The 23,721-nt window shown below is 37.1% G+C and overlaps 1 protein-coding gene across 1 annotated transcript in view; it reads right to left on the bottom strand.

Annotated features, from left to right (window-relative positions):
• The window catches only part of LOC148952104 (protein croquemort-like), a 127,321-nt gene that overhangs the window by 26,023 nt on the left and 77,577 nt on the right, over positions 1-23,721 (bottom strand). Inside the window, exons 4-5 of the mRNA XM_089089547.1 lie at positions 19,008-19,149; positions 8,820-9,032 (exon numbers count right to left, since the gene is read on the bottom strand). Coding sequence (XP_088945673.1) covers positions 8,820-9,032; positions 19,008-19,149 — 355 coding nt within the window. The remainder of the gene's footprint in view (positions 1-8,819; positions 9,033-19,007; positions 19,150-23,721) is intronic.

The following is a 23,721-nucleotide window of genomic DNA, read 5'->3' as shown; positions in this document are numbered from 1 at the left end:
ACAAGCTACAAAAATTCACAATAGAACTCGCAAAATATGAGCTATGCCCTTCCTCGAAAAAAAAAACGAGCTAATGCAAACTTGATGCGAAAACGAGCTAAGCTCTGGCTCAGAGTAAAATGATAAAATTCAAAGCTGCGAAAATTTGGTGAAGCTGGCATCACACGCTGAATCCTGTTTGCAGCGGAATCACGCAAAAAAATTAAGTCTATATGACTTGAGCACCAACGTGGTCCGGTGGAACATCTAGCATACCCCAGCACCACCCCACCGCAAACCTTTAATCACAGATACGCCCTTTTCACAACTGGGATGCACAGTGTCTTTCGATCAAGTTCAACATCCTCCTCAACATTCTCAGAAAGTTTCAACTTAATATCTTTAGCAGCACCTAAGATATTGCTAATACGCTCTTATGAGCGCCAAGATGCACACATAGTCTTTTGATTTACTTCAACATCCTTCACAAATTCCCTGAAATTTTCAACTTAATGATATAAGCCCTTTCAGAGATAATGGAAATAAGCCCTTTTGACAGCCTGGATGCAGTTAAACTCTTTTGATTTAGTTCAATAGTAGTAATAGTAGCAGCATCTGAAGTAGTAGTAGCACAAATAGTACCAGCAGTGGAAGTAGTAGCAGTAGCGGCAATAATCACAATTGGACAACAGTCACAGCAGTCGCAGTCACAATTGGAGTAGTAGTAGTAGTCGCAGTACAGTCACAGTGACAAGTAGTTACAATCACACAAGTAAGTAGTCGAAGACGCAAGTAGTCACACTAGCAGTCTCAAGTAGTCACAGTCGCAGTAGCAAGCAGTCGCAGTTGCAGTCACAAGTAGTCACCTAAATATTATTATCTTTTGATGACATATTACAAATACAGCCTTTTGACAGAGTGTCTAGGCACATAGTGTCTTTGATTAAGTTCAAAATACGCCTCAACATTCTCAGAAAATTTCAACTTAGTATCCTTAAATGTTCCTGAAACATTGCGAGCACCATTTTAACAACCTGAACACACATAATATCTTTTAATGTAATTCCTGAGATGTTTCAGATACGCCCTTTTGACAACCGGGATGAACCTAGTGTCTTCCAGTTCAGCAAGAAATCCCCCCCAACATTATTTGAAAATTTAAACTTAAAACCCAAAAGAGTTCCTGTAATGTTGTAGAAATAACCTCCTCGGTATCTGGATGTAAATAAGATTCTTTTGATGTAGTTCACCTTGCCCCTCAACATTTCCTGTAATTATCAACTTAATAACATTAGCCATTCGTGAGATATTGCAGATAAGCCCTTTGGCGATTTTAACAACCAGGATACACTTATACTATTTTATTTAGTTCAGTAGTTCTGGTTGTAGTAGTAGAAGTAGCAGCAGTTATTGTAGTCTCGATCATAATCGCAGTAATAGCAGTAGTAGTAGCAGTCACGGTCGTCGCATTCGTAGTCACAAATAGTGATCAGTCACAATCGCAAGTAATGGCAGTCGCAAGTAGTTACAGTCACATGTAGCCACAGTAGCAGTTGCAAGTAGTCGCAGCCACAAATTGTCACAGTCACAATCACAAGCAGCCTTAATCGTAGTCGCAAGTAGTTGCAATCGCAGTCGGACTCGCAAGTAGAAAGATATATCTAAAAAAAACGGCTATCACAAGCCCGGCTGGGCTGAATCTGCATTCGGAGTAAAAAGAGAGAGAAAAAAGAGTAACATCAAACAAGGTTTAAAACAGTCAAACACATACAACTGACAAACGAGTGTACTGTAATTTGAACAAAACTGTCAAAGAAAAATAAGAAACAAATCCATAAAAAATTAAAAAACATGTGTATACATACATAAATTTACGGGCCATCACTGTAAAAAAAAAAAACAAAAAAAAAAAAAAAAAAAATAAAACCAGTAAATTAAAAGGGTAAATTAAGGCGTAAAAAGGAAAAGAAAAGCGAACATATACAAATAATAAGCAGTAAATTAATTTGATTTTTTGTTAATTAAGTCCGTAATATAAGGTACAAAATTTTTTTTCGTATCTTGAAGTCAAGCAGAGAATGGGGGACAAGATTGGGTGTCTCAAACTTAGCTTTTTTTTTAGAAGAAAAGAGTATGGAACCTTACCTTCTTTGAAAATATTTCTCAGGGCTTTTTTTGGATGAATTTAATTTTATCCTGGTCTTCCCGCAAAATGCCGGGGTACTAAACAAGACGAGCATATTCCAGATGTAGGCGGACAAAGGAGGTACACATCCTTGAAGAATGGGATGGGGACACGCAAAACTTATTCAGGAGATAGCTCTGGAGGAGATCTACAAGCATTAGCTTCATGGAAAATACTATGAACATGGATATCCCATTTTAAACTAGAAGATTATGACCTAATTTCAAAGGAGACGCAGAAATTTCAGGATGGAATAAATTAAGAAAAAGGAATGGGGATTTAAGGACACAAATTGGCATTATAGTAGATTAGACGGGTTTATTTAATGTCAAATTCCAAGGCATCATGTGCAATTTCACTGAGTATATACATAGGGTCATGTATTAAATTGCTATAACTGGTTTCAACGACCTTAAGTAAGTAAGTTTATTTGTAACCCGCAATATAAAATAAATGCGGAGTAAAAAAAAGAAAAAACAAAATAATATAATCCACAAGGAAATAATAAGGAAAACACAACATAAATAACTTAACAATATCCATAGAATCACTAATCTGGGAAAAAATAAGTGAGGGGGTCACTGGCACATATCTTCCTTGGAGTATTGGTCCTCAGGTCCATATCAATGTGGTCAAGCAGCACTAGAGGGTTGATAAGTCCAAAATGAGAAATAATCTTGTGATTTCTGTACCACCTTGGCAAATATAGCAGGAATTTACAATATTTAAAATAGCCTCTCCTTAGCTGAAGACGGTCTATTTTGCGCATTAGAGGCTGCAAAACGGAAAGAAAAAGAATTGCAGGAGAACAAAAACTATGGTAAAGTTTACATAAGCCTCGACGGCTGTATCTCCCTCTATTAGGCGAGATTTTACCATATGAGAATCGAATGCACTGCAGAGCACTAGCAACCAGAGACGAGCATGTAGTCGAAAGTGTATCAGAAAAAGTAATCCCAAGCCATTTCAACTTTGAGACACACTTGAGTAGCATTGTACCCACATGTAAAGAAGGAGCAGGACTAGAAATTTTAAAATATAGGCATTTGCATTATGAAACATTACGGAAAGACCAATTGTACTCAAAGCATTAATAAGAACATCTCGAACTTATTATGAGACCTAACACATTATGACTAGGTAGGGGTATATCATCAGTATAGACAATGTGACTAACAGCAGTATTTTCTAAAAACACGGTAGGAGACAGAATTCGCAAACAGTCCGCAAGCACAGTTTTAAAAATATATGGAGACAGCACACCACCTTGCCTGACTCCCTTCTTTACTGAGATAGAGTCGGATATATCAGACATACATTTTAACCAAACGAACAACTTGGAATACCAATATTGAAGAACTTTTACTATGGAAGAATTAACTCCTGCTTTAACTAAGCAGCGAAGCGCTTGCAAATGTACAACGTTGTGAAAAGCACCCGAGTGTTAACCGAGCAAAAATAAAGTGACCTTTTTTGCATTTTGCCGAGACTAGCAACTGACCAAGTATATGATGGGCTTGAGCCGGCTCTCAACCCAACTTGATAATCAGAAAAATCACATTTAGTCAAAACGTCAGGCAATATGACATACTCGAACAGCTTGTTCATGAAGCAGGAAACTGTAATTGGTCGGTAACTGGAACACTGGTCTGTGTCCTTTCCCATTTTTAGAACTGATTTTACAATTCCCGAAAGACAATTATCTGGAACTAACGACTGGGCTAAACACATCTCGAATAAGAGCTGAATGTGTGTTAACAATAATGGACTCTTAATGGTGAAGTAATTGTAACACATACCATCCATATCAGAAGCACTTGATTTCTTAACGTTCTTAAAAGCCCGATAGGTATCACCACTAGATATTGACAATATATGGACTTGCCAAAGAACTCGAGGAACAGTATTATGCGATAAGGAAGAAAGAATGGACTGGATAGAATCATTAAATGTAGCAGTAACACGAGTAAAATGAGCAACAAAATCACTGATTTTGATAATCAAAACGGTAGCAGGCACACACTTGCTGCTATTAATTACATTGGACCAAGACTTCCGATCCGAGGGGCCATCCAAAACATTCAGGCGGGCTTGACGCAAAGAAGATCTAAACTGACGTTTCGAATTTTGCTTAATTTTAAATACTTCACCAGACTTGGCATCAAAAGCAATCGAAAGGTGAAGCCAAAACTTCGCGCCTTGTTTAGCTTTTTTCACTTCCGGGCACACATTCCATAACGGTTTTCTGGTGCCAAATCTAACATGTTCAACTGGAACTGAAACTGAAGTAGTTGACTTCAAACAATGCACGATCTGGTAATAGTAACAATTTAAATCAATCTTAGCTGTCGATGACCTTACAGAGGTTTGTAAAAGGTGAAAAGGCACTTTCAGGCTTGATAATAACGAGCAAAGAGCATATACATAAACTTCAGAATTTACTCGTTTACAAATTGGCTCATCAAACCATTTATTATTGTAAGAAAAACGGTTATAAGCCAGTAGAGCAGGCGACTCAATTTCACAAGTTAAAGGTAAGTGATCATCGTCAATTTTATCATCCAAGACAATGACAGGAGGAATCACGAGATATCCCCTTGAAACTATAATATGATCAAGGTTTGATCTAGAGCCGTCACGGTTATGAATGTAGGTAAACTGTTTATCTTTATTGACTAACTGATAGCCACTAGGCAAAGCATCAAAAAACAGGTCACTTCTTTCAGATTGGGACAGAAGATTGACATTAATATCACCAGCCACAATCCAATTTAATCCCTGATTGGTCACTCTTAGCAGAAGTGTCCTGAGTCGCTTACAAGAAACCCCTAAGACATATAGGGAAGAAATGTTCTTGCGATTGCATGGCATATAGACATTGATGAGGACCATATTTCTGCACTTTATTGCCAGTAAATTATGATCAGAAGAAATAAGCTCAGGCTTCTGAGGGAGGTGAACTAAAGTTGCAAGGCCCCCAGAGGATCAACCGTGCGTTTTTTTAGCCTCACTTACAAACGTGTGGTGGGTGGGTGACCGTTTAAGAGTATCTGTATTGGCTTTAGTTAGAAAATAATCCTGTAGGAAAACTATATCATAATCAAGAAGCTCATCAATTATAAAATCTTTGTCTTTGGTTCCGTTAATATTAAGTGAAAAAAAGCGAAATCTATTGTCACTAGCAATCATCTTCTTGTCCTTAATCAAAGCTTTTTTTAACACTGGACATCTGAGACCATAGGAAAAATGATTTCCCCGCAGTTCTAACAATTCGGACTTTTGAGGCTCAAATTATCGTGTTTCTTACAATGTCCACCAGCGCACGATGAACACATTTAATTAGTCGATGGGAGTAGGCAATTTCCGACAATGTGGTTCGGCGATTGACAACAGTAGCATCTAGGATGTAACTTCTGAAAACGTCTAATTTTAAAAAGCTCGTATCTCAAACACAAACCTTCATTTATAGCTTTATCTAAGGCAGCATTATCTAGAAATTCAAGGCGGAAGGATCCGGAACTTCCAATTTTAGTTGCATCAACAAGACCGGAAATCATACTAATAAGCTCTGATTTTTGCACAACAACAGTAATGTTACTCACAATACCAAGCACTTTTTGATTAAGGAAATGAGTTGATACTTTTAGCTGACTAGTTGAAGTGGCGGCGAGAGAGACGGCTGAGGCTTTATCTCGGGTATGGACTACCCACCTTTTCTTGACAGGATCAGATCTCACACTTATGATACCATCATGATCATCCAGGGTATCAAGGGTCTCTTTGCGCTCAATAGGATCTTTAAGGTCAGTAGGTGTTTTTTTTTTAGAATAACTGCATAGAACGGTTTTGAAGAGACAGACAACTCTTGCATTAACGACAGAGGACGTCCAATTTTTCCAGGCAGGAGACAAACAGGAGTTTACACGGCAACTCAACGCACAAAAAGCATCGGCAGGAATAAGTGGTACTTCACTAGGGTGGCGGATAATAAAAGACTGGCAGACCCACTCTCTTACGCATTTGTACCCACTCTCTTAGGCTGAATTTCCCCAGGATGGCAAACCTGGAAGAGTTGCCTCCTTGCTTCAGAAACCTGGCCGAGCGTGAAAAATTCAGACATATGTTTCTTCATAATATCTGCAAAAAAGCCTTTTTCGATACTGTTTTGGACAGAATTCAGAGCAGGACAATAAACAAGCATTCCAGTGTTCCACGCCATCAGCACTGAGTGCTGAATAAATACTGAATGAAAAAACCTAGGAACAAGGGAAGTGTAAAGACCCCCTCAATTTACTGGTAACTTAATACCGGCGGGTACAATACGTCGCTGGCGGGAGGTTCCTTACCCTCTTCAGCTAGTTCCCAGTGCGCTTCTTAACGATAAGAAATCATAAATGGCGCTATAGAAAATTAATACTGTAGATGGCGTGTCGATCTACCCCAGGAAAAAGATGGCGCTGGTGAAAATACCCAGGGAAAAGGGCTTATTCTAATATTTAGAGAAGGTCATACAAACACTACTTGACAAAAAAAAAATCTATCTTTAGAGGGCAAACAACAACAGGAAAAGACCTCAAAATAATTCAGAAACTTTTTCAAGTTAGTAAACATGCAAACTCAGACACAATAGCATTGAATATACTATAGATGGTATCTTTTGGAGAGAGAAAAAAAAAAAAAAAAAAAGTACTCACAAGTACTCCATTGTGAACAGGGGGGGGGGGTTGGAAAAACAATTCTGGCATCTGACTACCTGTGGATAAGAAAGATGAAACCAATGTCACCAGGAAATAGTAATGATTAAAATCAGAGACAAGTTTCTGAACTAAAACATTGTGACACCCCCTTTGACGTATCCTGAAAGTAATCCAAGTAGAAGTAGTCGCAGCCACAAGTAGTCACTGTCATAGTTGCAAGTAGTGGCAGATGCAAGTAGTCATATTCAAAGTCGCAAGTAAATGCAATCGCAAATAGTCTCAGCTGCATTTCCATTAGTAGTATAGTAGTGGCCCTGAAAGTTTAAAGTTCATACTTTAGCAATTCCCAAGATATTGCAAATGCGCCTTTTTGATCACCTGGATGCTTAAAGTGCTTTTTGATTTAGTTCAACATCCCCTTCAGCTTTCCCTGAATTTTCACCAAAATACCCTTAGCCTTTTTGGAGACACCCATGATCAAGCATTCCCCCTTTTTCTAATGATAAATCCTCTACGTAAACGATGAAAAAATTGCACTATTTACAACTGTGGCCCGAGAGCTGTGGGGGCATGGTATCTCCAGAAGCATAGTTATTGGACCTTTTGACAACTTTGAACAAAATAACTTTTCATAATTTTTTTAAGTGTTGAGGGGAGGGGGGCATCTGAAAAAGGGCGATTTGGGCCTGGTTGTCCTACAATCACTTTTCAAAATCCCTCTCAATATGCACTAAAAGTCTCAACCTAATGCCCTTAGCCGTTCCTTAGATATTGCTGAGACGAACTTTGATAACCAGCATGCACAAAGAGAGTTTAGATTTTGTTCAAAACCCAATCAACCTTACCTAAAAGTTTTCCCTTAATGCCTTAGACCCTTTTGGGGACCCAGAATCAAACATGCCCCCTTTTTCACTAAGAAACCCTATTCGCAGACAATAAAACACTTGCATAGCTTAAAGCCCTTACCTAGGGGTTGTGGGGGGTCATGTGATCCTCAAGGGGAGAGGTGTTTGACTTTTAAACTATTTGGAACGAAAAAGCTATCTCAAAATTTTGATCAGAAGTCTTTGGGGAGAGGTTAGCTAAAAAGGACGTGGGAGGGGGACTGGTTGCGCCCCAATCCCTTTTGACTCTTAAAGGGGAACAAGAACTTTCAACTTCCTATCAAACAATCCCCTTCAAAGTTTTTACGACCATCCCTTCCATATGAAGTGGCTCAGGGAAAAAAAAACAATACATTGAAGCGTTACGGCTCCTTACTATAGGCAACGCTAGAGCAATACCTCTAAATAAACCAGTGGATTCCAACCAGTTTTGGGCCATGCTCCACCTTGGAATTTTTTTCATCCTGATGCCCCCTCACGATAATTAGATTTCGTTATTTAACATTTTACGTGTATTCACCTGAATAAAACTTAAAAGGCATTAACTTGGTATCTTTTTTGGGTTCTAGGCGTATTCTATATTAATGAAAAAATTTGTCTGAATACAACACGTTTTATGTAATATATAGCATCATTGCAGTACTATCGGGCATCTTTTTTGCTCTCTTTAAGTGCATTTGAATGTGACGTCATTCACATGAAAAATGTTTTTTTTTTTTAATTAAAGCTCTAAAGTATAGTCAGCGGAAAATGTGCACGATCAACCACAATATTGCCATGGCCCACCGGTGGGGCCTGTGTCCCACGTTAGGAATCCCGGGACTAGACAATCTCCAAACGATTATTCACCGACATGGAGGGTTTGTTCTTTCTTTCCATGCGCAAAAAAAAACTTCCGTTTAAGAGTACTTTTCATTAATGCGAGGGAAATTGTGAAGTTTCTTCCCACAATTAATCGCTAATGGCATGTATTCACCACGAGCAGTGAGTCTAAACAAGTAATAAAGCAGTCAGAAATTTCTACAGGAGTTTACAACTAAAACACATAAATTAATAAAATGAGTTTTAACATACGTTGTAGAACCAGCCAAAACGATCATATGCCGGTAGTCCAGGAAAATATGGTGTCAGCTGATATGCAAACTCTAACAAAGGATCTTCGTAGCCATCAAATAAAAAATCACTTATATTTGTCTTGACGAAAAGTGTTGAATTAAAGTGGGAGAGAAACGCTTCAAATCCATCTTTTATGAAAAAGGGTAAATCTTTAATCAAATAGGCAGCAGACTGAAAGGAAAAAGCTTTGATAAGCCAGTTAATACTATCTGCTTTTTGTCTATACATACGGCTGAACTAAAAACAAAAGGGTACATCACAAATCTTTTCCAAAAACTGTAGCGAAACGAGAAGATTTACTTGGTGGGATTATGTCTACAAGTCTTACTAGTAGGTTTTCTATTATGCATAACCTAGTTCTCTTCCTTCTTTTCTCGTAATTTCTATTTATAAAGGCCGTGTTTCCTGTTCTAACTGTTTTGATTACAATTTTTAACCATTATTAGAAATTTTTTTTGATTTTTAATTATGTATTAGTGGAGAGTATTTACTCCCTTGCTTGATGAATCCCTAAAATAGTTTAACCACTACGCAAAATTAAAATTCCATTATTCAGTTAAATACCGCAGTTTTAAAGATTTCTATATTTCATATTTATTCCTCGATAAAAAAAAAAGTTCTCGTGCACAGCGAGAAGGATCAAATTTGGCATTCCATAAAATTTACAAAAGTATGAGATATACTTTTTCTTTTTGATCATGAGGACATGCGCCCATGTCAAAAACCAAAACCCGTTAAAACTAAAATTCTAGTTACACTAGCTTGGGGTCCTATGTTTGACTTATTTTCACAAGACATATGGTATTTCAATCCTTTCCATCGTAAAATGATTAAACTGGTTAGCATGTCTGAGATAGATCTAAGCAATAGTCGACTTGCACCTCAAGAATGATCAAACCTTGTCTATTAGCATTTTAGACAGGAAATTTATTCCTTGATTAAGTCAATAGCGAGTATATTATACGAAGAAACAAAAAAAAAGGAAAAATACAAAAACAAATACATAAACAAAGGAAATAAATGAATGAAAAAAGCTTATATGTAAATTAACACAAATAAAAAACAAGCCTTTTAATCAAAACAAAAACACTGTTCACTACAATAATAAGAACTAAACTAAACGACTGGCTTATTCCATATTCATCGAATTCAAAGTACATTTGAATACGATCTTAAAACGCATGCTGGGGAGTCAAAGAAGAAATGAGTGCCGTTTCCAATCGTACCACATAAACATAAACAAGGCTCGCCTTTCCAAAGCCTACAGAATTAAATAGATTCAAATCGCTTAGAAAACGTAAAGTTTTACAGTAATCTTTGGTCGACTTTGAAAACACAACTGTTGTGGGAGCAACACTTTGGTTTTATTCTTCGCCATCAATTGCGTGCTGTAGTAGCGAACCCCTTAATAATTCACAATAATAATTTCACAATAACGTTATGTCACAATAAGAATTTTTGCGTCGAGAAAGGTGTTTAAGGTGTTTGAACAGTAGAACTTTGAGCTATTTAAGCTAATTCTCCTCAGAATCACCATTAGTCTCAGTTTCCTGACATTCATTAAATTTTGTTGCTTTAAAAGTGCACAGTACACATTAGGCCTTAACTGTGTTACTTCACCAAAAACAAGAAACCTATAATTGGTTTTTGGTCGATTTGATCGAACAAGGACCATATGCCTATGAAAATAGTCATTTTCCAAGACCCATTGGCTTAAATTATTTGCTTCCTCCATAAGTTTCAAGCTGATAGGTAAAAAAAAACCTGCCTACCTTTCTTCAGGTGAAAAATCTACAGTAAAGGGCGGGTTGTTTCTGGGGCTACAGGCCTTCTGGGACCCTCCAATCATACATATCAAAAATTCTAGTGTGATCTTGGTTCCAAGTAGGTGCCAAACGCACACCTTTCCTAAAACGCTGTTGTAAGGGAGGGAATCTTCGGCTCCCCGGACATATGAAACCATACAGATTGCAAATTCCGCTGTGATTCTGTTTGAAACATGGTTTAAAATACCTACCTTTCTGTAGAAAAGTTAGCACCATGAGCAGCAGAAGGTTTTGGAAGGCCATTTACCAACATCAGACCTCCAATGAAACAGATTAAAATAGTTATGGGATTCCATTCAAACAGTGTGTAACAAACCAATAAATTGGTAAGTAGAGGGGCCGGTGTTAGAGGGGTCATGAGTCAACTTTGCTTCCAATCATGCAGATTGAAAATTATATTAAGTTTCCAATTTAACAAAGCCACCCCAGTCTACTGTTCTGTAAAAAATATGAGGTGGCAGTGGGGGAGAACAAAAGTGTATATTGGACATGGTCCACCGTTTTTAAACCGAGTCAGGACTTAGTTCGTTTAAAGCGAAACAGGGATTAGCTTGTTTTTGAGCCAAATTAGCACCTAAATCATTATTGCTCATTCACTGTTTGATTTTTCTTCGCAATATGTACGAAAATGAACCAGCAAACCCCGCAAAATTTTCACTATGATATTTCGTTTCCTTTCATTTATTTAAAATCAATTATTAGCAACACACTTAAGGAGACCCCCCCCCCAAACACCAGGGCATGATGTGGATGAGGGATAATACCTCATTCACTCATGAGATGAGGATAGAATCACATTAAGGAGGAGGGTATATCTGAGAAACATCTTAACATTTAACGCTTCTTTTTTCTACAAAGAACGAGTGCTATACACTCTTATTACCTTGTCAAAGCATTAAAGAAAACGTATGTCATTGTTCATAGGTTGATTTTCTTGCCACGGGCCAGCTTCAATGTCCTTGCTCAGAGAGGAGCAAACGGTAAGCTCCAATTCGCTTAGCAATGAGAGGGCTGTAAAAGCTTAGGAGGCACATGTAATACTGTTTCTCTGACTCAGTTCCAAACGCAGAAAATGAATGTCAAACCCGACCAGCACGAAGGACAGAACTTCTGAATTACAGTAGGCTACATAGTAATACTATCGGCTCAAAAACAAAAACTTCTTTTTGGATCTTGATATTTTTGCAGTGGACCAGGGAACCGTTTTACTTCGATATTACATTTGTGATACATAAATATCCTGCGACAGAAATACTTTACGTAATAATCAATTTTTGATATTTATCTATGACGATAATATCTTAATCGATTGTTTCTCGGCATGGTGTAGCACTCCCCCCGGGGAAACATCTTGAATCTCTCGAACATCTTGAGCACTTTTAGACTTGAGTTCTTTTATCACGCATCTCCTTTAACTGTGTTATATAATTATTATGGTTACAATGTATATTTTGTTTATCTCAATCTCAGACAAGGGCTTATCTCCATGTGTAATCTTCAATATAAACAAATTCGACAAACCTCTAATGCACGTACGTTTGTTGAAATAGCTTTTCCTGTTGATTATCAGATAGAAACAATTGTATCGAGAAAAATAATCACCTATTATTCTCTACAATACATTCAAAATTCTTCAAAAACTTTCAAAAAAAGGAAAGACTAACCAAAGATCCGTAGGGCCGCATACATATTTTACCGTAAAAATATGGGTTTTTGCTATCTCTGTCGTTGATGCATATTAAATATAAAAAAAAACAAGTTTTTTTTCAACTGAAAGTCAGGAGCAACATTAAAACTTAAAACAAACAGAAAAAATATTCCGTGTATAAAGGGAGCTCTCCATCCTCAATACCTCACTCTTCACGCTAAAGTTCTTTAGTATTTTAAAAAAGCTTCTTATTCCAAGTCGTTCTTAAAGAATTTGGACGAAAGTCAAACTTAAGCGTAAACAGCCAGGTAATAAGGAGGGGGCAACTTTCCCTTCTATACGGGATAGTTTCTGTTCGTTTTAAGTTTTAATGTTACTCCCCACTTTCTGTTGAAAAATTGGTTGTTGTTTTTTTAATTTCTGATCGTTTGTCAAATAATGCCGGAAAATCTGCCTCTACCCCTCCAAGAAAAATTCGACACCCACCACGCAAAATTCCTCCAAGAAAAATTCTTAAACGTAAAATCACCCCCCGGAAAATTCTCCTTGGATAATTCCATCCTCGGTGAAGATTTTCCCCAGAAAATTTCTTACGGACAATTCCACCTGGAAAATTCCCCTTTAGTTTCATTTAAAAAAGACTTTTTTCAAACCATACCGGAACTTACCCTCCGTGGAAATTTTTCCCCGAGAAATTCCCCCCTAATGGAAATTTTTCCCCGCAGAAAATACCAAATAGGGAATTTTCCGGGGGAAAATCCCCCCCCCCCCAAGACAATTTCAACCCACATGAAAATTTCACTACGGAAAATTCCCCCGGAACATATTCACATGCAAAATTGAGTCGCCAAAGAGAAAGTCAGACACATACAAAAAAAAAACTGTATGGGAATTCTGGATATACCCCCCCCCAAAAAAAAGAAAACAATATCTGCATACTTCCCAATAACAAATACTATATGTAAACAATAGACAAATTTCATAACTTACAGCCCTTTTTCTAGGGGCTGTGAGGGTCATGTTATCCCCGGAAGATAATTTTTATATTTACCCATTGTTATCCAAATTCTGTTTTTTTTTAGAGTTTCGGTTACTATTGGAAAGTGCTCTGATACATCTAAGATTTATGGATAAGATTATAGTAAATTGGGCCAAATCAGAATGGATGGACTTGTAGAGGCGAAAGCTTCTTCGAAGCCCCGTCTATCTTCCATATTGAACTTGAAAACTTGAAAACTGGTCAGAAGTTATCTATGACCATGGGCGCAGGGAAGGGCGGAAGAGGGGGCAGCAGCCCCCCTAGGACTTCAAATTTACACTATATATGGCTGAAAAAGCAGATGGTTGAAAAAGCAGTTGTAATTCGGTATATGGTAAAAAAGGCAGTTGATGAAAGATATATGATTGAATAGGATGGAAGAAAAACGCAAAAATGACAGAATAAAAATATAACAAGAAGCAATTATCCATAATGTCTTAGAAAGATTTAGCTCTAATCCAAGAAGACTGATTAATGCTAAAGCTTATCGATGATTTATGATTTTTTGTGATTACTTATTAATAAAGATTTCATAGGTATGACAGAGCTTGCTAGCAATGTAAGGTTTTGTGAAATGCCAATATAACTTCAGCCCCCCTCCCTTCATCACAGAATCGGCTGCCCCCCTCCCCCGGGAGAAGAAGCTACGCACGCTCATGTCTATGACCAATGGCACTTTAACCGTGAAAATTTGGCCCATTGACATTTATAGCCAGAGCACTACAAGCCTCAGCGTCTCATTCTTCAAAATTTTCTCCTTGATCACGGCGAATGACTTACAAGGAAGAATCGTAAAGCCTGTTTACTGTCAGTGGTGAGGGATTACATAGATGTGCTAATTGGACAACCTGTAATTCCTTTCAAATACGTTTTAGGCTAGAAAAATTTTAAAAATTTCTTCATGTAAGTGGTTGCCCCAAGATTGTAAATGATGATGCAACGCTACTTTGTGCGAATTTCTTCCCCTACACCTTATGTCCCTACACCTTATAGCGGGCACAAATAAATTATTATTATTATAATGAAGTACTAATAAGCTGATGATTTGGCAAACATTGGTGATAGACGAAACCAAATTGTTTTTGCCGTTAAATGAATCAAAAACAAATTTAGGCATTATATATCGAGCCAAGGTAAGGTAGCCTTAGCATACAAATATGGTATTTTCGGAAATAATAACAACGATTTAGTTAAGTTTTGCGTTTCCGGGTAAAAGTTATGGAGCAATAGAATATTACATGATATGTTTTAAAACAAGCAGCATCCAATAAATACGGGAAATAATGTTGAGATTAGAGTCGGTTTTCAGCAGAAGCATCGTATTTTGAGAGGAAGCAGCAGAGTAATGTTTTAGCTTACAAATGCTGCATTTTTAGAAAAATAACTATAAATATTCGATTAGGTTTCATGTTTTGAGGCAATGTAATAAAAGCAATCCATTAAAAAGAAGCAGCATCCATTAACTGTCGAAAAATATCCTTCAGAATAGAGTCAATTTTAAATAGATTAAATAATAAAAAAAAAGTTTTTCAACTCAAAGTAAGGAGCAACATTAAAACTTAAAACTAACAGAAATTATTACGTATATGAGGGGGTACTCCTTCACGACACTTCACTTTTTACGCTAAAGTTTTTTAGAACTTAAAAAAAAAAATTTCTTATTGTTTTCTAATTAAACGAACATAGAGTTTCAGGAGTCATTCTTAAAGGATTGAGACGGAATTTAAACTTTAGCGTAAAGAGCGAGGTGTTGTGGAGGAGTAACCACCTCATGTACGTAATAATTTCTGTTCATTTGAAGTTTCAATGTTGCTTTTATTTTCAGTTGAAAAAACTTGTTTTTTTTTATTTAATTTCTGATCGGTTTTTAAATAATGCCAGGAAATGTGGCTACTCTTCCACGGAAAAATCCCTCCTCCCCAAGGATTTATTCTCTGGACAATTCAATGCTGGTGAAAATTTACCCCGGACCATTACCCTTAACATCTGCACGCGTAAAAATCAATCAGAAAAGAGAATAGAAGACGTAAGCATAATTGCGTATAGTACTTCTGACAAATCCCCATGGAAAATTATCCCCGAGGAAAATACCACCAGCAGAAAATTCCCCCCCCGAAAAATGTATGCATACTTCCCAATAACAAATACTATATGTAAACAATAGGCAAATTTTATAACTTAAAGACCTATCCCCAGAGGCTGCGGAAGGGTCATGATATCCCCAAAGGCATAGTTATCCGGCTTTTAAACTATGCCGAACAAAATGGCAATCTCAAAATTTTGATCGGATGATTTTGAGAAAAAGCCTAGTTGCCCTCTAATTTTTTTGGTCACTTAAAATGGGCACTATAACTTTTAGTTTCCGTTCGAATGATCTCTCTCATGATATTCTAGGACCACTGGGTCGATACTATCACCCTTTAAAAAAAAAAAAAAAAAAAAAAAAACAAAAAACACGTATCCGTGATATTTCTTCTGGCAGAGAAAACAAAATTTCAAATTTTTTCAGATAGGCGCTTGAAACATCTACAGTAGGGTTATCTGATACGCTGAACCTGACGGTGTGATTTTCATTAAGATTCTACGACTTTTATGGGTGTTTTCGCCTTTTTTCAAAAATCAGGCAAATTTTCTCAGGCTCGTAGCCATTGATGGGTAAGACTAAACTTAATGAAACTTATATATTTGAAATCAGCATAAAACCCCGATTCTTTTGATATGTCAGTTGGTATCAAAATTCCGTTTTTTACAGTTTCAGTTACTATTGAGCCGGATCGCTCCTTATTTTACAGTTCGTTACCACGAACTGTTTGAAACATCATATTTTCTAAAAATCTAAAAATACTTCATTTTTAGAAACAAGATTTAGAAATAACAACGAAGATGTAAGGTTTCATGTTTTGAAGTAAAGTAATACAGCATTAGATTTTATGCATTATGCGTTTTAAAAAAGGAAGCATCGATCAACTATAGGAAATATCATTGATACTATATTTTTAGTAGAAACATCGTATTTTGAGGGGAAGCAGCAAACCAATACAGCCTTAGCTTACAAATGCTGCTTGTTTAGAAACAAAGATAGGACTAGGTTACATGTATTGAGGGAAAGTAAAAAAGCATGAGATTCTACTCACGATGGATTTTGAAAGAAGCAGTGTTCAATAGCTTACGGGAAATACCGTTGAGAACAGTCAGTTTTAAGCAGAACCAGCATACTTTGAAAGGAAGCAGAAAAATAACATTGCCTTAGTTTTCGAACACTAAATGCTGGATTTTTAGAAATGCCAACAAAGATCTAGCTAGGTTTTTTAGTGTTGGGGCAATCCAGCACCAGACTATATACACGACACATTTTTTAAAAAGCAGAATCCATTAACTGTCGGGAAACACCATTGGGAAAATAGAATTTTTAAGCAGAAACACTGCATTTGAGCGGAAGCAGCAAAGTCACATTGCCTTGTCTTAAAAACGCTGTATGTTTAGAAATATCAACGTAAAAATTTAGTATGGTTTTAGTATTACTGAAAATAGAGTCGGTTTTCAGAAGAAACATCGTCTTTGAGGGGAAGCAGTAGCACCATGTTTTGGGCGGAAGTACCATAGCCTTAGCTTTCAAATGCTGCGTTTTCAGAAATAAAAAAAGGTAAGGTTGTATGTTTTGGGGCAAAGTGATTATGCACCTGATGCGTTTTAAAAGAAGAAGCAAAATCCGTTAATTGACGAAAAACACCGCTGAGAGTAGAGATAGTTTTAAGCAGAATCAGCATATTTTAACCAGAAGCAGCAAAGTGAAATAGCATTAGCTTACAAACACTGCACATTTAGAAAAAAAAAATGGGTAAAGTTTTATGTTTGGGTTCAAAATAAAACACCCTTGGATTATGGGCATGATCTATTTTAAACGAGGGAGCATCAGCTAATTGTGGAGAAATACCGTTGAGAATAGAGCCAGTTTAAGCAGAAACATTGCATTTTGAGCGATAGCTGCAAAGTAACATTACTCTAGCTTACAAAGACTGCATCTTTAGAAGCAACAACAAAGATCAGGTTAGGTTTTATGTTTTGGGGCAAAGTAATACAGCATTAGATTAAGTATATGATACAATTTGAAAGAAGCATCATCCGTTAACTGTCAAAAAATACTATTTGGAATAGTCAGTTTTAAGCAGAATCAGCATATCTTAAGTGAAAGCAGCGTATCAATATTTCTTGAGCTTAAAAAAGCTACATTTTTGGAAATAACAACAAATATTGGGTTAGGTTTTATCTTTTGGGGCAAAGTAATACAGCATTAAATTGAGTACAAGATATGTTTTAAAACAAGCTGCACCCATAACTATCGGGAAATACCATTGAGAATAGTCAGTCTTAAGTAGAAACATTGTATTTTGAGGCAGACCAAGTAGCCCACTTTCTACCCCCATAAAATCGAGTCAAGTTTTGCTCCCCTAATGGTGTAACTAAAACAATAGCTCTTACTTGATCAGCAAGGTCAGGAACCCTTATCTGATGTTTGGCAGAAACCAAACGCCATTTGCAAAATATTCTGTTAGTGTGCACATTTGAAACTTTGTATTACTTTCTTTAACACGCAAGTTAAAGTTCATAGTAAAGACAAGAGATTTTAAGTTGGTGGCACACTCTTTCGAATTTTCCCAACCCCTTATTCGTTTGAAGTTTTTACTTTGCTTCAAGCTTTCATGCAAAAGAATTTATCGTCGTTATGCATAACGACGATGAGAAAAATAGAGAAAAAAATAGAGTTAAATAGAGAAATTTAACTCGCCAGTTAAACTTTAGAGTAAAAACCAAAGGTTTAAAGTGGGTTACACGCCCTGATTTTCCCAACCCGTATTGGTTGATTGGTTTCAAGTTTAACATAGCTCCTAATTTTAAATAAATAAAAAAGTTTTTTTTTAACTGAAAGTAAGGAGCGACATTAAAACTTAAAAAGAACAGAAATTGTTCCGTATATGAAGGGGGCTGTCCCTTCCTCAGCGATTCCTCGCTCTTTACGCTAAAAGTTTTTTATTGTTTTAAAAAGTAGAGTTACGAGAAAGAGTCAAACTTTAGCGTAAAGAGCGGGGCGTTGAGGAGCGGATAGCCCCTTTTAAATACGGAATAATTTCTGTTCGTTTTAAGTTTTAATGTCACTTACTTTTGATGGGTAGGACTCTACTTGATGAAACTTAGATTATTTTTCGTAACAAAAAAAGACTAAAAAACAGCGAAACTGTACTATTTGAAGAAGTTCAAACTTTATTGGTGAAATGTTAAATAATTTAAAGTCATTTATGGCCAATTTGTCTTTTTTTCAGTAGTTAACCAGTTTTATGTCGTTACAGAAAATTTTAAAGGGATTTGAAGAAATATATTATTGAAAATCAAATCAAGAAGGCTGTCAAAAAGAAATTTACATAAGTTTTGAACAATTCCAGTCTGAAGTAACTGGGCAGGTAATAAATTGATGACCCAACTCGAAATCCTAACAAAAATATATAAATGTTTTTATTTTGGGGACCTAAACTGTAACTGAACTACCAATTAGTAACCCATATAAATATTCAACTATCGAAATTTTATTGATTCACAAAAATTAATCAACTCCTGAATTTGAGTATATGTATACTTACGACAAGAGGAGTGTTTAGAACAGTCACGACATCGGAAAGAGAACCATTACTTAACTCTGGAACATACTTCCATGTCCTGTTCTGGTAAAAGGTCACGGTGTAGTTGTCATGGTAGTTAACATATGCTCTTTCGTGAAATTCCCTGAGAAAATATTTTTTCTTTATTTCGCCGAGGAAAGATTGAATCAAGAAGTTTTATACTTCTTGATTCAAATAAAGGTGGTTAAACACAAGAGAAAGGTAGAATTTTGATACAACTACCACTATTAGTACTGACACAAGATCAATTAGTCCAACCATCAATCGGAAACCATGCTGCCCGTCCCTAGGAACCTGATTAACTTGCCGCTGTACTGTTTTAAATAATTTGGTGAAGCGTTTTGCTGCAAGCGGAATGAAGAGTGACTCCTCTCCAGTTCCGCGATCTCCATTGCGGAAAATTGTAGCATTTTGCAGATTGCTAGCGATTTTTTACCAGTATGTTTGTGGAAAAAAGACAAATCCGAACACGGCAAAATTTCATAACGCATGCGAGAAAATGGGCTCATTAATCAAATAAATAGCTAATTGTTAATTTAGTTTACATGCTGCAACCTGCAATATTATCATTCTTTTCGTTTTACATGGCTACAATAGAAGTTCAACAGCAGCAAATGGATTTAACATTACGTTCTATAAGAAAAGGTAAAAGGAATTAGCGATTATTCCGAATATTTTTTTTATTTTTTTCTGCAAAATGAATACATTGCTTTAATTACGCTTTTCCACCAATTGCAGCATGTAGGAATTGGAGGTTGGACGATTCTTCTAGCCAATATATAGTATATTTTCCTAAAATTTTTGAAGTGACTGTTTCCGAGTTATACTTGAGAACCGTTATAGCCATGGCTTTGGGTGTCCAAATCTTAGGCCACACCCAACATCATTTCTTCGCCTTCATTTATTCCAAGTCCTAGCGACTTAGTCTTCTTGACATCAAATTTCAAACCTATTCTTACACCCTGAACGCGCAAAACCTCTAAAAGTTAATTTATTTTGCTAATATTTTAATATAGGATGCTTAAATTATCAGCATAATCTAACTCTAGAAGAGTTTTACTTTCCTTTTTGATTGCGTGTTCTCCCATTGCCTTTGCTGAGCTCCTTCAGATAAAGTCCATCAAAATAATCCATATAAAGGGGGATAGAACGTAACCCTTCTTATCTCCTGATTTGATAAGAAACAAACTACTACCCTCATTTCTCGTACATAGCACTAATCACCTTAATGTACTTATCTGGTATACCATACAAGGATATGACCTTAGTTAAAGCTCTCATATCAGCTGAAACAAACGCTTGCTCATAGTCATATGCAGCGCAATCGCGCAGCCTAAGTAAAGAACGATGTTGGCACAATGTATTATTTATTTTTTAGTTTTTTTTTTTTTTAAATACCAGGGCACTTCGTATCGAAGGAGTTGTCGTAGAAACTTCGAAAAAGGGTCATTCGATTGGAAATTGGAGTGGCCTGTGCCCTTCTTAATAGTCGAAAGTGATTGGGAGGCAACTAACACCCCGTGCCCCCCCCCCACCATTTCCCCAAACACATCCAATCAAAATTTTGAGATAGCCATTCTGTTCAGCGTAGTTGATTTCCACATAGAAAATATGTTTTTGAGGAGGACACTCCCCCAAAATCCTCAGGGCAAGTGTTTTAAGTTATGCCTTAGGGGCATATAAGAACGATGTTGGCACAATGTATTATTTATTATTTTTTTTCTTTTAGACCAGGGCACTTCGTATCAAAGGAGTTGTCGTAGAAACTTCGAAAAGGGCTCATTCGATTGGACATTGGAATGGCTTTTGCCCTTTTTATTAGTCGAAAGTGATTGGAGGGCAACTAACACCCCTTCCATGCACATTATTTCCCAAAACACATCCAGTCGTAATTTTGAGATGGCAATACTTTTCCGCGTAAATGATTTTCAGATAGAAATTACGTTTTTGAGGAGGATACACCCCCACAGCCCTCAGGGCAAGGGTTGTAAGTTATGCCGAGGGGGAATATAAGGTTTTTATAGAAAGCGTTGTCGTAGAAACTTCAAAAACGGCTCATTCGATGGGAAATTCAAAGGGCTAGTGCCCTTTTTAATAGTCGAAAGTGATTGTTGGGCAACTGACACCCCTCTCACGTCCGCCTTTTCCCCAAACACATCCAATCAAAATTTTAAGATAGCCATTTTGTTCCACGTAGTTGAAAGTTCTGGAAATTAGGTCTTTGAGGATGACAACTCCACCAAAGCCCTCAGGGCAAGGGTTGTAAGTTATGCCCTGGGCATATAAGGTTTTTATAGAACGCGTCGTCGTAGAAACTTCAAAAAGGGCTCATTCGATTGGAAATTGAAATGGCTAGTGCCCTTTTTAATAGTCGAAAGTGATTGGAAGGCATTCAACATCCACGCCCACCATTTCCCCAAACACATCCACTCAAAATTTTTAGGTAGCCATTTTGTTCCACGCAGTTTAAAGTTCAGGTAATTGTACTTTTGAGGCGAACGCTCCCCCCAAAATCTTTAGTACCAGGGATATAAATTATGCCCTTATACCTTATAAGGTTCTTAATGAAATCTTTGTCGTAGAAACTTCAAAAAGGGCTTATTTAATTGGAACTTTAAAGGGCTTGTGCACTGTTTAATAATCGAAAGTGATTTGAGGTCAACTAACCCCCTCTCACGCCCACCTTTTCACCAAACACATACATTCATAATTTTTAGAGAGCCATTTTATTCAATGTAGTTGAAAGTTTAGGAAATTAGGTCTTTAAGGATGACAACCCCTCCCTACCCCCACAGCCCTCAGGGTAAGGGTTGTAAGTTATACCCTGGGGGCATATAAGTTTTTTATAGAAAGCGATGTTTTAGAATCTTCAAAAAGGGCTCATTCAATTAGAAATTGAAAAGGCTAGTGCCCTTTTTAATAGTCGAAAGTGATTGAAGGAAAAACTAACCCCACTCTCACGCCCACCATTTTCCCAAGCACATCCAATCAAAATTTTGAGATATCCATTTTGTTCAACGTATTTGAAAGTTCTGGAAATTAGATCTTTTGGGATGATAACCCCCTCAGAGCCCTCAATACAAGGGTTGTAAGTTATGCCCAGGGGGCATAAAAGGTTTATAAAGAAAGTTGTTGTAGAAATTTCAAAAAGGGCTCATGATTGGAAACTGAAATTGCCCTTTTGAATAGTCAAAAGTGAGTGGAGAGTAATTAAAATTGGAAATTGAATTGGAATTCGATTGGAAATTGTAAGGCCTAGTGCCCTTTTTAATATTCGAAAGTTATTGGAAGGCTTGACATTTTCATAGACAGCGCAATCGCGCTGCCTAAGTAAAGAACGATGTTGGCACAATATATTATTTATTTTTGTTTTTTTCCATACCAGGGCACTTCGTATCGAAGGAGTTGTCGTAGAAACTTGGAAAACGGCTCATTCGATTGGATATTGGAACGGCTAGTGCCCTTTTTAATAGTCGAAAGGGGTTAGAAGGCAATTAACACCCCTTCCACGCCCACCATTTCCCTAAACACATCCAATCAAAATTTGAGATAGCCATTTTGTTCAGCGTAGTTGATTTCCATATAGAAATTATGTTTTTGAGGAGGACACTCCCCCACAGCCCTCAGGGCAAGGGCTTTAAGTTATGCCCTGGGGGCATATAAGAACGATGTTGGCACAATGTATTATTTATTATTTTTTTCCTTTAGACCAGGGCACTTTGTATCGAAAAAGTTATTGTAGAAACTTCGAAAAGGGCTTGTTCAATTGGAAATTGGAGTGGCTTGTGCCCTTTTTAATAGTAAAAAAGTGATCGGAAGGCAACTAACACCCCTTCCAAGCCAACCATTTCCCGAAACACATTCAATAAAAATTTTGAGATTGACATTTTGTTCAGCGTAGTTGATTTCCAGATAGAAATTATGTTTTTGAGGAGGACACTCCCCCACAATCCTCAGGGCAAGGGTTTTAAGTTATATCCTGGGGGCATGCAAGGTTTTTATAGAAAGCGTTGTCGTAGAAACGTCAAAAAAGGCTCATTCGATTCAAAGGGCTAGTACCCTTTTTAATAGTCGAAACTGATTGGAGGCCAACTAAGCTCACGCCCACCTTTTCCCCAAACACATCCAATCGAAATTTTGAGATAGCCATTTTGTTCAAAGTACTTGAAAGTTCAGGAAATTATACCTTTGAGCAGGACACTCCCCCTAGAGTCTTCAGGGCTAGGGTTATAATTTATGCCCTGGGGGCATATAAGGTTTTCATTGAAACCTTTGTCGTAGAAACTTGAAAAAGAGCTCATTCGATTGGAAATTCAAAGGGCTAGTAGGCGAAAGTGATTGGAGGGCAACTAACCCCACTCTCACGCCCACCATTTATCCAAACGCATCCAGTTAAAATTTTCAGATATCCATTTTGTTCAACGTAGTTGTAAGTTCTGGAAATTAAGTCTTTGAGGATGAAAACCCCTCCCCCTTAGAGCCCTCAGGGCAAGGGTTGCAAGTTATGCCCTAGGGGCATATAAGGTTTTTATTGAAAGCTTTGTCGTAGAAACTTAAAAAATGGTGCAATCAATTGGAATTTCAAAGGCCTAGTGCCCTTTTAATAATCGAAAGTGATTGGAGGGCAACTAGCCCCCCTCTCACGCCCACCTTTTCCCCAAACATATCCAATCAA

This window comes from Artemia sp. Qi Xiang Cuo, chromosome 5 (assembly GCF_049724085.1).
Source record: "Artemia sp. Qi Xiang Cuo chromosome 5, ASM4972408v1, whole genome shotgun sequence".
NCBI classification, from domain to species: Eukaryota; Metazoa; Arthropoda; class Branchiopoda; order Anostraca; family Artemiidae; genus Artemia; species Artemia sp. Qi Xiang Cuo.
Note: the sequence above shows the minus strand (reverse complement) of the source record. Positions and strands in the feature narration are given on the sequence as shown.